A 13,038-nucleotide genomic window follows, 5' to 3' on the forward strand; every position below is an offset into this window, starting at 1 on the left:
ATATAATGTATAACTCCTGGCTACTCATTTGATCTGGGAGTGTTCTAAGCAACTCTCCAAACTCTCAGTCCCAGAGGAGGAGCTATATTATATGAGCAAAGGGAATTTCTTCATTGGGACTTCCTTATACCAATAAAATTATGTAAAAATCATGGGGGGGGAGGGTTAGTAAGGGAATAGGTATATGGAAATAAGATAAGTCCTGCTTCTTCTATATTACCATTAAGAATTCATTGGAGAATTTCAATAGCTCATGGGCTGATTTCATAGCTCTGGCTGGCTTTCTTTGCCAGCTCCTTTCCCTTCTTATGCTAAATTCATTTTAGATACTTCGTTGCACGTTAGTACCTTTCCAATAGGAAAAAGAGGCAAACTTCATTCCAGGGATTGCAAAGAGGAGCTGAAACTGATTGAAAAAATAAGATCTTTGAATTCTGTACAGATCTCATATTCTCACCCTGCTCTCCATTGCCTCATCCCTGAGTACTCTACCTCATCCAGAGCATGCTGGAATTGAAAAGGCTGGTGTAGTAGTTCCTTGTTTGATTTAGATTTTTATAATATTGGAAATTTATATTGAAGAGCTTCAAGCTGTAAATTTTGAAAAGTCTGGGTAAGAACGTACTGAGTTAACAACAACAGCAATACAGATGGGGACAAGGAAATCCCGAAAAGCTTTTTAACCTTTAGAACTGATGGTCTGTTGGAGGTACCCACTGTTCCAAGCCCCATTCCTCCGCTAAGTGTCCACAAAGTAGAAAAAGTGGCAATAAGAAACTTGCTTCTAATCATATTCTCTGACCAGTGATGAAAGGCGATCTTTGTCCCAATTGGATCTACTCCATGACTCTGGGAGAATTAGGGAGAAATATTTGAGGCTACTTACTCTACCCTTTTCAAATATTCTCATTAGCTGGTATGGTAATCAATAGAATAATATAGAAATTGGGTCTTTCGTGTTCCTATAGTGCTTACACTAAGACAAACTATTAATAGAACACTATTCACTAAACAAATGCTGTATTTGAAAATTACCAAGTATTTTAATTTTGTGTCCACACTGTCTACTATTTGCTTAATAAAAAAACTTTATTAAAAACAAGATAACAAAACCTTATTGAAGCTATAAAGGGTTGGGGCTGTCTTAACAAGCATTCAGACATGTATTGTAACATTTCATTGAGAAATATGCATCTATCCCTAAGTATTAAGGGAAAGAATTCATGGTCATTATTTAACTGTTTAAGTAGATGCTATGACATGAAATCTCTCTTAGGATAAAGTTTACTTAGAGTTTGGAAAACTAAGCATTCATCTTTTAAATTAATTTTCACTTAGTTATCTCATAAGAGAAGTAAGGAAGACATGATTTAAGAGCCCAGCGAACAGTAGTAGATAGATACCCTCTTAATCTTTCAGACAAAGGTTAAATGTACACATGGCATTGAAAACGTCAATAAAATAACATGGAGCTTTTCCTCTACTTGCAGTGTATTGTCTTATCAGTAATAGCAGGTTACAGTAATTAAGAATACATTCATGGGAGAAAGGAAGGTATTAATTCAAAAGCAATTCACGCTGTTCATCTGTGGAGAATTTTTGTTGTTGCTTTGTTTTTCTTCTCACATATTACTTAGTGCAGTACTCAGAAAAGCTGGGCTTTGAACTTAGGGTGTGCTTTTCAAACTTTTCATTTTTATCCTTTCTCATGCATCGTAATGCTGATCTACAATTGCTGCTACATTGGACGGTCTTCAGTGTTTCTGGAGAGTGACTGACTAGTGATGCAGAATGCTGCCATGGCATGTGAAAGGTTTTGATACATTTAATAAATGATGGTTCAGACAAGAGGAATGGGTTATGTTTCAGATGAGAAACAATAGCCCATTTACCAGTTATCCTTCCCTTTGATGTTGTCTAACACTGCTTACTATAAATATTAGAATTGAAGATGCTTTATATGATTTGTTCCTGTTTTTTGGTAGGTTTTAATGAAAGATATTGCCACTCCCATACCAGCAGAAGAGGTGAAGAAAGTGGTCAGAAAGTGTCTAGAGAAGGCTGCCTTGATCAATTACACTAGACTTACAGAATATGCCAAAATAGAAGGTCAGTACAGTGAGCAATTGCCAAAGTGGCTGTGGGAGCCAGCAATGCCTATTAACTGACTATTCTGTGAGAAGTCTTTTCCTTTTCCTGAACAAACCTGTACCATAGCAAGGGGAAATGTCTCATTAAAATCTCAGCTGGTGAACTGTAGAGCTTTTTCCTATTCATTGCTTTAATATGCCTCCTGGGACTTTGCTTGAATGAAAGACCCAGGCTTCGTGCTTAAGTTGTCCTTTGTTCTTATTTTGAGTTTTCAAGAAACGAGAAGGTGTTTTCATGGGTTGTATTTTTTAGCATTACTGTAAGTATGTCTAACATTTAAACTATTGGCAGTGTATTCTGTCTTGATCAATAACAATGTAATGTCATGCCAGATTGTTTTCTGATGTTCTGTACTCATGCTTAGAAATGGGAAACTTGTTGATATCGTCAGTACCGAAATAAACTGATAGAACTACCCAGAGCTTTTAATTACTTGCAATATATTAATGCATTTGAAAGATTAGATCTCATGAGAGAACTGTGCATTTTTTTCTCTTTCTTTGGATTTTATTCATTAAGGATAATGATCTTTAGAATAATTTTAAAAGGATATTGAAACTTGTGGCATGGGCGCAGAACTAAATTTTTTTCTTAAGATGCATAAACTAAATTTAAAGGGGAGACAGTGGATTGTGATTGTTTAAATAAGCATAAAATATTGTTTCATAATGTACATATAGAATTAACTTTGGGAGAATGAAAAGCTTTTTGTTAATGATTTTTCAAATACACATATTTTTATATCTTCTAACAAATAATCAGCATTTGAAAATCCTCAATAACTTTTCAGTATTAAAATGCTCATTGTGGAGTTGGTATATGAGCATCGTCTAATTTTAAAACTGCTGTCAGAATCATAGAAAATGAAATAAGGATGATATGATTAACTGTAGTATGAATTCTTTTTCTCTCCAAATCTGGTCAAGCTCTCTGACAAGCATGAGTTAACCAACCTCCTGAGTGATTAACAAAAAAAGCCATCCCGTCACTATAGCAACCAATATTATATCACAAGAGTAACAACATGAAATCTCCTTAGTTACCAGTTTAACATCATTAATTATGATATCATGTTGTGTTAAAGCAAAAGTGATGAATATTAGATCATTTGGAAAAAATGAGAAAGACATATCTTAGTATTCAGTTTCTGAATACTCACTGAAATAATTTTGATGGGTTGGGGATATTGGGCTTTCTGAAAATTGATAAAGAGAATGAATGTAAAAATAGACTTTATAACCTTTTAAAACTATGTAAGGTAGAAAGTAGAGTAGAGGGAAGGGCATCCATAGACAAATTAAGTAAATAAAAAATAATCTTGAAGAAATGACCAGAACTCTATATACAAAAACTCATAGGAAATGTTTTTTTCTCCATTAAAATCCGTGTAATTAATTTCATTTGGATCACTGGCTTATCCAAGAGTATTTAAAGGGAGCAAGGACTTTTATATTCCTTCCTATATCTTGCAATCTCTTTCTCTATTTCTGAGCTATAGCACGCCTTCTCATAAGTAAACTTTAAATTAAATTAAATATTATTCCATATACATTTAAGAAAGACATCCTCTCTGGTGAAATAGACATAATCCTAGGCCTAGAGCACAGGTAGTGACAAGAAACAGCACCTGTTTACATGTTTGAAGTATGAAACTAACCCCTTTAAATGAAGGTTTATGGTTTCTTTGCCATATATTCCTAATAGAGACAAAATACAATGCACAGACTAATTTTCTTTCTTTTACTGGTACCATTGATAAGATAATAGTGTCAATTATGGGATCATTCCTAAAAAATGGTCAAATGGGAATAACAGACCTTCCACTTTCAGAGATAAGAAATGCCTGTTTATCAAAGGGAAAAAAATCCATGCTCTTGAATTCTGTTGGTTTTAGCTTTTTAGGAAAAAGAGTCATTACAATTATATTTGGATTACCCCTAAAATCAAATCACATTCTAGTGACGATAGAAAATGAGTCCATTTTTTTTTTCTGTACCAGATTGGACTGTTATACTGATGCAATTTTATATGGAGTAATATTCATTTTTTTTCCCTCTAAATTCTCTTTGCTTATGTTTTAGGCCCAGCAGAAAAGGAAACAGGTGATTAACCAACCCCCTGCATGCACATGCCATTGTCTTTCATGTGGTGTGATGATGTTGTAGTGTTGATGTACCAATGTCTTCCTTTTTGATTTTTTTAAAATTATACCATTTTGGCCAGAATACAGAGAAGACCATGATGGTACATGAGCTAATAATAGCTGAGTGAGCATTCGGTGCAAAAACAAAGTTCAGCAATTGATACCACCTTTCATTATGGGGTTAGGGAAGAAAGACTATAGGTTCAAAAGATGTGAATTTCAGTGTGAGAACCTGAGTACCCTGAGTCAATAAGCATGAGCTCTTGCGCACACACACACATAGGAGAGAGGGGAGGAAGGGGAGGGAGGAAGGGAGAAAGATTTTTATTGCCACTGAAGATAAAAATGAAAATGAATGGGCTTAAACTACAATACATGAGATTTATATTAAATGAAAAGTAAAATATTTCCTAATACTGAATACTTGGTTGGACTTGTGAGCTTATGGATGTGGGGGTACACATCAGTGCCGATGATGACCCGTATGTACCTTACTATGATGTTCAGTTCCTGTCCACGTCCTTCTATAAATCCTCCACTGAGATCCTATCTACTGCTTAACATCCTGGAAGCCATCGTCTACATCTTTTAGCATTTGTTAGGGTTGTTAAAAATGGGAATCAGTAATTGAGTGAGGCTTGTTTTTTCAGGAAGTTTAAAAAATTATCCAGGACACTGTAGGTTTCAATTTTGTTTGAAGGCACTCCAGAGAGTCTTTCTTGCCCTGTTTTTCTGAGTTTAGAGTAAAATCTGCATGTAACTAGTTAGATTTCTAACTGAAGGTTTCCAATAAAATTTCATCTTTTGTTTTCTCTAGTTATCTCTTCTTTCCAGCAACCAACTATCATGTTTACCTAGTTTTCTACAACAGAGTTAAAGGGAAACTGAGGCAGGAAAGAGGAACTACTGTCAATACTTGCCAAATATGGTTTAGAATATGTGGACTAGTAAGAACCATGAGTGTCCAATAACAACCCATTTTGTTTATGAAATGTGCAGGACAAGAAGTCAAGAATCCTCATGATGCTAATTACTAGCCCTGTGACCTCAGACAAGCCACTTAACCTCCCTAGACCTCACTGTCTTTATCAGCAGAATAGAGAAGTTGGACCAAGTAATCTCTATGAAAAAATTCCCTACATTTGTGTGGTACTTTAAACCATTCCCTCAAGATCTTATCTCAATATTTCAAAAAGTCTTCATTTCACCAGTGTTGGTATTCCCTATACTCACAAAGATAGCAATCTCCATATACTTTAGCAGATAGTCTTCTTGAGTTGCTGTTTCCAGATAATTAATAATAATAATAATAATAATAATAATTAATAAAAAAACAAATAAAATAATAATAATAACAATCATAAAACTTTGTGGCCAATCTTCTGATGATAAGCATCTCTGTATAGACTAATCCACAGACCACAGGCAATCAACCAGATTCCACTCAAAGCCTTTCCAACTTGGTAGGTCCTGTCAAAGCTCATCAGTAAATGGCATGGCCTTTAAGAATCCTGGGTCACCTTTGTACCACAGTGAAGCTCCTTCTTAGATGACTATTTCAAAATCTATTGTACATTTTATCTTCCCATCACTCTTGAAGTTGGTGGAACAGGTAGTTATCAATCCTGTTTATAGCTGAAGAAATTGAGCTACCAATGAATTATGATTACAACGAATTAGTGGCAGAGGTAGGATGAGAACCCCAGGTCTTCTGACTCCTTAACTATCTATGGCACCCTAGTAGCTTGCACCTTCTCAATGTGAAAGTGAGGATGAGTCCTCCTTAAAATGTGGAGCACAGCAGCCATGTGGTAGTTCTCTTTTTCCACTACAAGGAAGAGAGTATTCTTCCCTCATCCCTTGCTTAACTTCTCCCTAGCCTTTCTGCCATAGGTATTTTAAATCTCACTAACTAGCAAATAAAGAAACTTAAGCAAAATAATTTTTATTGATTAGGGCTATCTCCTTAGAAATAAAGAAGAAAATACAGTTCATCTTCACTCATTTAACTGTCTAGGGAAACCAGACTAGATTACTGAAAATTTTGGATTTTATAGTATTTTAAAATAAATGCAGGTGCATTATTTCCATGTACAGCGATGATAATAACTGGCATTTACATAGTGCTTTAAAGTCTGCAAAGCATTTACCTACACGCCATCATTTGAGCTTCCCAACCACCGTTTGGGGTAGATACTATAGGATTTATCATCATCATGTTACAAATGGGGAGTCTAAGCCAGAGAATTTAAATAACTTCCCAATGATCTCACAGCTTGTAAGTGGAATAGGCAGGAATTGAACCCAGATCTTCCTGACTTTAAAGTCCTGCAGTCTTATTAGCAAAATATCCCCTAGGAGAAAGATTTATGAGACTATCTTGTTAAATTAAATATTTTAATGAGTATTATTTGAAACAAAGATGTTAATAGTACATTAAAGAGCTCTTAACATATTCAGAAATGCTTTAAAACGATTTATTTTCTTGAACATTTTACATTTTTCTCCAGTTCTATTTGAGCCGTGAACTTTAGCTAGGAAGAAAGAGTTTGCCAAGGAAAGGAGAAGTTCAGCCCAGCACCGATGGGCTTATTAGAAACCCTACTTGGTAGAACCCAAGCTAATGAGGTTTTACTGTAGATTCTAGAGTTGTGTTACAGGGACAATATATGTACAGTGTACCTGGGGCCTCTCTTCCTGTTCCCCTGTCCCTGAGCCGTAACATGGTGAAATCACTGGTTTCCCACCTCCCTGTAGGCTTTCAGGTGTCGTATCTGATTCATCTCTTTTAGTTAAGCCAGTTCACATTTCCATGAGTAATTCAAATTTGGCAGTTACTTCTAACACAGCTCCTTGTTGTCCTGAACAAGTAACAGAAATGTCTCAAATTCTGATGAACCTGAGACTCGGAGAGCTTGTGACTCGTTTAAAGTTACCTAGCCTAGCTGGTGACAGGATTAGTACTAGCATCTTCACTTCCTGACTAGAGATCCAGTGCATTTTCCATTTTCCCTTGTAAGGGACTGGTTTCTTCTTTTTATGGGAAAGGGGGTAGTCTGGGTGGGAAGAAAAGGTTGTGAGGAACTTGAGAAACATTTATTAAGTGCTAAAGCATTGTGCTAAACATTGTATCAAGTGATATAATGAATTAAAAGGGCTTCGTTAACTATAAGATAACCTCTAGATGTGACCTGTTTCCAGATACAGACTGACTCATAACACACTAGTATGTCATCCCAGATATAGCCAATGAGAACATCTGTCTCAGAAATAGGAAGATGAGTTTTAAAAAAGGATTGTTCAAACCTCCCCCACTGAAACCTTTCTTTTTAAAAAAATTTTTTTTGAAACTTTTCTACTACTTATTTGACGCAACAGGTAACTGGATTACAAATTATAGTGCCAGATTAAAATTAGCTGCTCTTCCAGAATTTGAAGGAGATGTCCAAAGCGTGGAGCAATAGAATGGCGCAGGATTCGAGAGACCCAAAACTTGGAACAGTCGGTCTAAAGACTCATCAGTCTACTGTACCTTTAGTTTTGCTGCATATTTCAGATGTCTCTCAAAGTCAGCTTTCCATTTTCACCCATTTATGCCTTTATTCAGTCCTTGTCCATTATGCAAAATCTTCAGTAGAAGTACAAATTAACAAAGCTTATGGGTTTAAAAATTCTTATACATAAACTCATTGCTCTTTTGTCCTCTTTATCTCCCTTTGGGTCTTATTTGTATGTACAAAGAACACTAATACGCCATATTGGGAGCAAGATATGGAGAACATACAGCATGTACATGTGTTTTATTGTCACACTTGTTTTAGTTGTGATGTTATTTCCTGTGGAGTGAATATAGATAAATTTTCCTTGTTACTAAATAGGAAATTGGTTGTTGACTTAGAATATTACAAAAATAGACAATTTACTTTCTCTTTCAGTTGTTTTGTAAAACTGTACAGAGACTAGAAACTAGTTGCATTTACTCTATTTTTAATTAAGGGCTTAAACTGCACATTGAAACAAACTTATTTTTATAACCATGTTTTCTGGGCCACATACCTTATGGGTGAAAAATCATCCATCGTTTTTTGGAGTGCAAATAACTTATTTTTAATTAAGAGAATTACATGTATATGAGAGCAGTAATCATAAAAACACACATTAATTCACTGCTTTCTCTCCCCCTCCTCCTCCTCCAAACACTGAGTATCATATTGTGACGGAAAATAAAAGAAGGAAGACTGCTCCTTAGAGCTTGCCATGACTGTGATCTTTTGCATAGATTTAGAATCTATGCTTATTATCAATCTAGAAATGCAGAGGTGCCCTAGACAAAAGGTACCACACAGTGAACATGCAAATTCTTTGTGTGGTAAGAATCTTTTTCAGCACTCTGGTTGCCAGGTTCCCAGGTCTAACCCCCAAGTGCTCTCATTTTCCCAGTGTCTCAGTTGAACTGGATATAGAGTGCTTTCCCAGAAGGCTGTGCATGCTTACTTTCTTTAAGGGTAGAAGTTGAACAGTAAGCTGCCCTCACATCATTTAGATGTGTTTGCAATCTGGATAACACTTTAACTTAGTACTCCATTATCAGAATATAATGAGGAACATAAAATTCAAATAAAATAAATATCTGTTCTGCTTAAGACTTAGCATGTGTGTTAGCAAATCCAAAAGCTCAAAAATCACATGCTGTCCTATAAATGATGTTGCTTTTTTCTGAAAGTGGCTAATTTATTAACATTCCTAAAATAATAACATAAGGATATATTATTTGTTTACCACTTACCATGCAAAAGTTTCAGAAGTTTCTTCTGGGAAATTTGATTATAAATATTCATAAATATTATGCCTCCCCATATATTTAGGGAATCTTCTGAAATAGAATTAAAAGATCAGTATCATGTGACCCTATCACTATGGAAAATGATTTTTTAAAAAATCACCAGAATCCCTACCTCAAAGAGCATCCAGTTGAAAATTAACTTCATTTCAGGTGTCACAGAGACAGATGCCTAGGTTTACAAGACAGAACCATGGCCTGAAAGCATAAGCTTCATTACTCCCTCTGCAAACAAGAGATCTTTGTTTTGGCTTCTGGAGAAAATAAATGTCATTGTCTCCTGGAGGAGAGGACTAAGCAAATTATTGACATTCATTTGTGATTTGAGACAAGTCAAGTCCACAAGCATGTATTAAGTACTTAATGTGTGCCAGGCCTCATGCTAACTTCTGGGAATACTAATACAATCACAAGCAGAAAGCTAGCCCTTACCTTCAAGAAGCTTACATTCTAATGGTGGAAGATAACACATACAGGAAGCTAAAAAGCAGGAAGGGGGGAGCATTGTAAAGGAAGTCTGGAGAAGATGAAGACATGACTGGCCTGGGCATTTTCCTTAAATGAAAATTGTGGGGGGAACCATCTAATTGGAGGAACCAGGAAACTGAGGCTTAGAGAGCTCATTATGCTTTATCCAAAGTCACCCAGGCTAGCGAGTGACAGTATTGGCACTACAACCCCCTAAGTCTGATAAGAAAGATATGCTTTTACAATAAAATTTGAACTCTGCCCATTTGAAGTGCTTAGTAATTTGCACAAGGACCAAGTTAAAGTCAATTTTTGTGCTATCCATAGCACAGACATTTGATAAGTAAAAGTAGCATGAGAAATATTTAAAAGACATGACAGCACATGCTTTTTCAATGGGCTTGTACTTTACCATTTGCACATCTATAATTAAAATGCTCATTATTCTTTTTACCTATCATTTATAAAGACACTTCAAAAACCTCTATCTAGAGGTTTTTAGTCTAGTCTTATTGACATGTGTGTATAAAGAGAACATCTGAACTGCATTTTTTAGAAATACTTCGTGAGTTGTAGTTTTTACTAATTCAGAGGCCTTTTTATAATAGTTGGAAATAGGTGAGGTTTTCCTTTACATATGATTGTATATTTGCCCCATGCCACCTTTTCTTCCTCCCTATTAGAGCTATATAAGGTCATCAGAATTCATCCATGGCAAAAGTAGGATGGTAAATGCTGTGTCCTGAGACTTGTGATTTGAAGATATCAGAAATGGAAAGCATCTTCAATGTCTCCATTCATGTTAGGACAGTAGAATTAAATAAGAATTGTAGGAATGACTAAGTGAAGAAGCAAAAAAAAAAAAAGGAATTATTTGCCTGTACTATGACAGGCCTTTACATGTGCCCTCAAAGGCTTTGTGTGTACCTCTAATTAGCTGACACAATTAGCAGTATTCTCCTGCTGCTTGTCATAGGTTGTGACTGACTCAGATGATCATCCAACAGAAAAGTCAATGGAAGGCATGAGGAGAAACACTTTTACCCATTTTATTTGTCCTAGTGGCGTATTTGTTATGCTTATTAAACAAAAAGATTTGTTTCTAAAGTAGAATTCTATTGAGACTCTAGTGAAAACAAGTTTTTTAAAGGTTAATTCAAATTTAAACACATCAAATTAGAAGAGCTCATTATATAACATGGGCAAAAACACTTTACCTAAAATAAGTCATTAAATAGAAGTTCACTTTTGGAATTTGCTCTCTTTGAATTAACCAAAGTATAACTTAATCACCATATAAAAATGTGGAATATATTGAAAAAGGAAGTTTTAATGATGGACTCTTGAAATTTATTGAAGCCTCATTATAATAATGTTTTTAGAATCCACGAAATAAAAACATAGGTGAAATTGCTTTATAATCATAATTTAAGGTTTGCAAATCCCTTTACATATGTTATCAAATTTTATCCTTCCAACAACTGTCTGAGGTGGGCACTATTGTTGCCCCTTTTTACTGATGAGAAGACAGACTGAGAAAGACTAAGTGACTTCCCAGGATCACCCAACTAGTAATGGTCTGAGGCTGGATATTTTGAAGTCAAGCATTCCCGATCCCAAGTCGGTCATTCTATCCACTTGGTCACTTATTTGGAAGGATATAGGCAGATTTTTACTCCATAGAAATGTTGTAATAGGATTCCTAATCATTTGCTGATGATAAGGGGGAAAAACTTTGGTCATTCATTAATTGATCAGACTGAAGATAGATAAATAATCATGTTCCTTCTAATGCATTTTATTTGAAATAAGAGCTGAAAGTTTTCCTTTTTTTTTTTTGTGAGGCAATTGGGGTTAAGTGACTTGCCCAGGGTCACACAGGTAGTCAAATGTCTGAGGCCAGATTTGAACTTAGGTCCTCCTGACTCCAAGGCTGGAGCTCTATCCACTGTGCCACCTAACTGACCCGAAGATTTTCCATTCTTTTTTGTTGTTGTTGTTGTTGTTGTTGTTGTTTTGTTTTTTGTTTTTAGGCAATTGGGGTTAAGTGTTTGGTCTGAGGTCGGATTTGAACTCAGGTCCTTCTGACTTCAGGGCCAGTGCTCTATCCACTGCGCCACCTAGCTGCCTCCTAAAGTTTTCCATTCTTAACAGACGTGGAAATTATTAGTGTTAGCAACCAGAAAACTATTTGTTTTATCGCAAAACTTTCTGGTCCCTTACAATATAAGGATACTTGTATTTGTGAAGTTCAAGAAAAGTGACAAATAAGCAAAAATAAAAGATTTGACAGGTTCCTTCAAATTGATTTTACATTTTCTAGCTCCTTTGGCTGTCCTTTTAAAAAACCTACTGGAGCTAGAATATTTTTTACAGTCATTCTGATTTAATTCTACTTTTAATACAACAATATTTATTGAATACCCAACAAAATATATTGATAAATACAATGAATGTATGGTGTCATAGGTAAGAAAATAAAGCAGAGAAAAGTATCTTATCTCCTCCTTCTCCTCTTCATTCTCCTTCCTTTACCTTGCTCCTTTGATCATCCCCTTCCTCTGTCTCCAGTCTCTTTCTCTCTACTGGTTCTTTCCCCTCTGCCTACAAACATGCTTAGATCTCTGCAATTTTTTTTTAATTCCTCGACCCTGGTACACCCTCAGGCTATCATTCTATGTCTTGTCCAACATTCATCCCTAAATTTCTCAAGAGTAGTCTACTTCCACTTTCTTTATATTCTCACCACCCCTTCACATCTCAAACACTTGCAAGTCCAGCCATTCTACTGAAACTGCCCTCTCTTAAGTGATCAATGATCCCTTCAGTGGTCTTTCCTTGGTCTTTATCTCCTTTGAACTTTCTGCCACATTTGGTATTGTTAGCTACCACTTCCTTCTGGATATTCTGCTCTCCTGTCTTCCAAATCACAGCTCTCCTCTGAGACATAAGAGGTTCTTTTCCTGTGTAGAGTTATCCATTGTCCATTCTTCCCATGGGTTGAGATAAATTGCATTAACCAGAACAGCATAGTTTTCCTATTATGCTATGTTGTTTTGGCACATTTTGCCCATAATTTTATGTTAATGAGTCACCTATAGAAAGCAGTTTTCTCATGAGCAGTTCCCAGCATCACTGGAATCACAGCTTTGGATAAATGTACATCCATGTGCTCATAAACATATATAATGATAGGGAGGAAAAAGATGCACATGTATATACTTAGGAGAAAGCACTTTATGGTTTGAAAAATGCTAACCTCACAATAAACCTGTGAGGTAAATAGCACAAACATTATCCTCAATTTTCAGGCAAGGAAACAATCTCTGAGAGGTGAAGTGATTTGCCCCGGTCACCCCTGATTGTGGTACAATTTGAACTCAGGTTTCCTGCCTTTAAGACCGCCATTCCATGAATTATGAGATTTCACAGGTCT

General features: G+C 35.7%; 1 protein-coding gene across 11 annotated transcripts in view; it reads left to right on the top strand.

Moving 5' to 3' along the window:
- Positions 1 to 13,038, top strand: part of CADPS2 (calcium dependent secretion activator 2) — a 708,547-nt gene that overhangs the window by 558,910 nt on the left and 136,599 nt on the right. For 7 of the 11 annotated variants that reach the window (XM_078154013.1, XM_078153999.1, XM_078154004.1 and 4 more), the window contains exons 16-17: positions 1,986 to 2,109; positions 4,233 to 4,253. In XM_078154013.1, coding sequence (XP_078010139.1) covers positions 1,986 to 2,109; positions 4,233 to 4,253 — 145 coding nt within the window. The remainder of the gene's footprint in view (positions 1 to 1,985; positions 2,110 to 4,232; positions 4,254 to 13,038) is intronic. The other 4 variants (XM_078153997.1, XM_078154015.1, XM_078154012.1 and 1 more) reach the window with 1 other exon arrangement.

This window comes from Phascolarctos cinereus, unplaced genomic scaffold (assembly GCF_003287225.1).
Source record: "Phascolarctos cinereus isolate Bilbo 61053 unplaced genomic scaffold, phaCin_HiC Scaffold_1;HRSCAF=81, whole genome shotgun sequence".
Lineage (NCBI taxonomy): Eukaryota > Metazoa > Chordata > Mammalia > Diprotodontia > Phascolarctidae > Phascolarctos > Phascolarctos cinereus.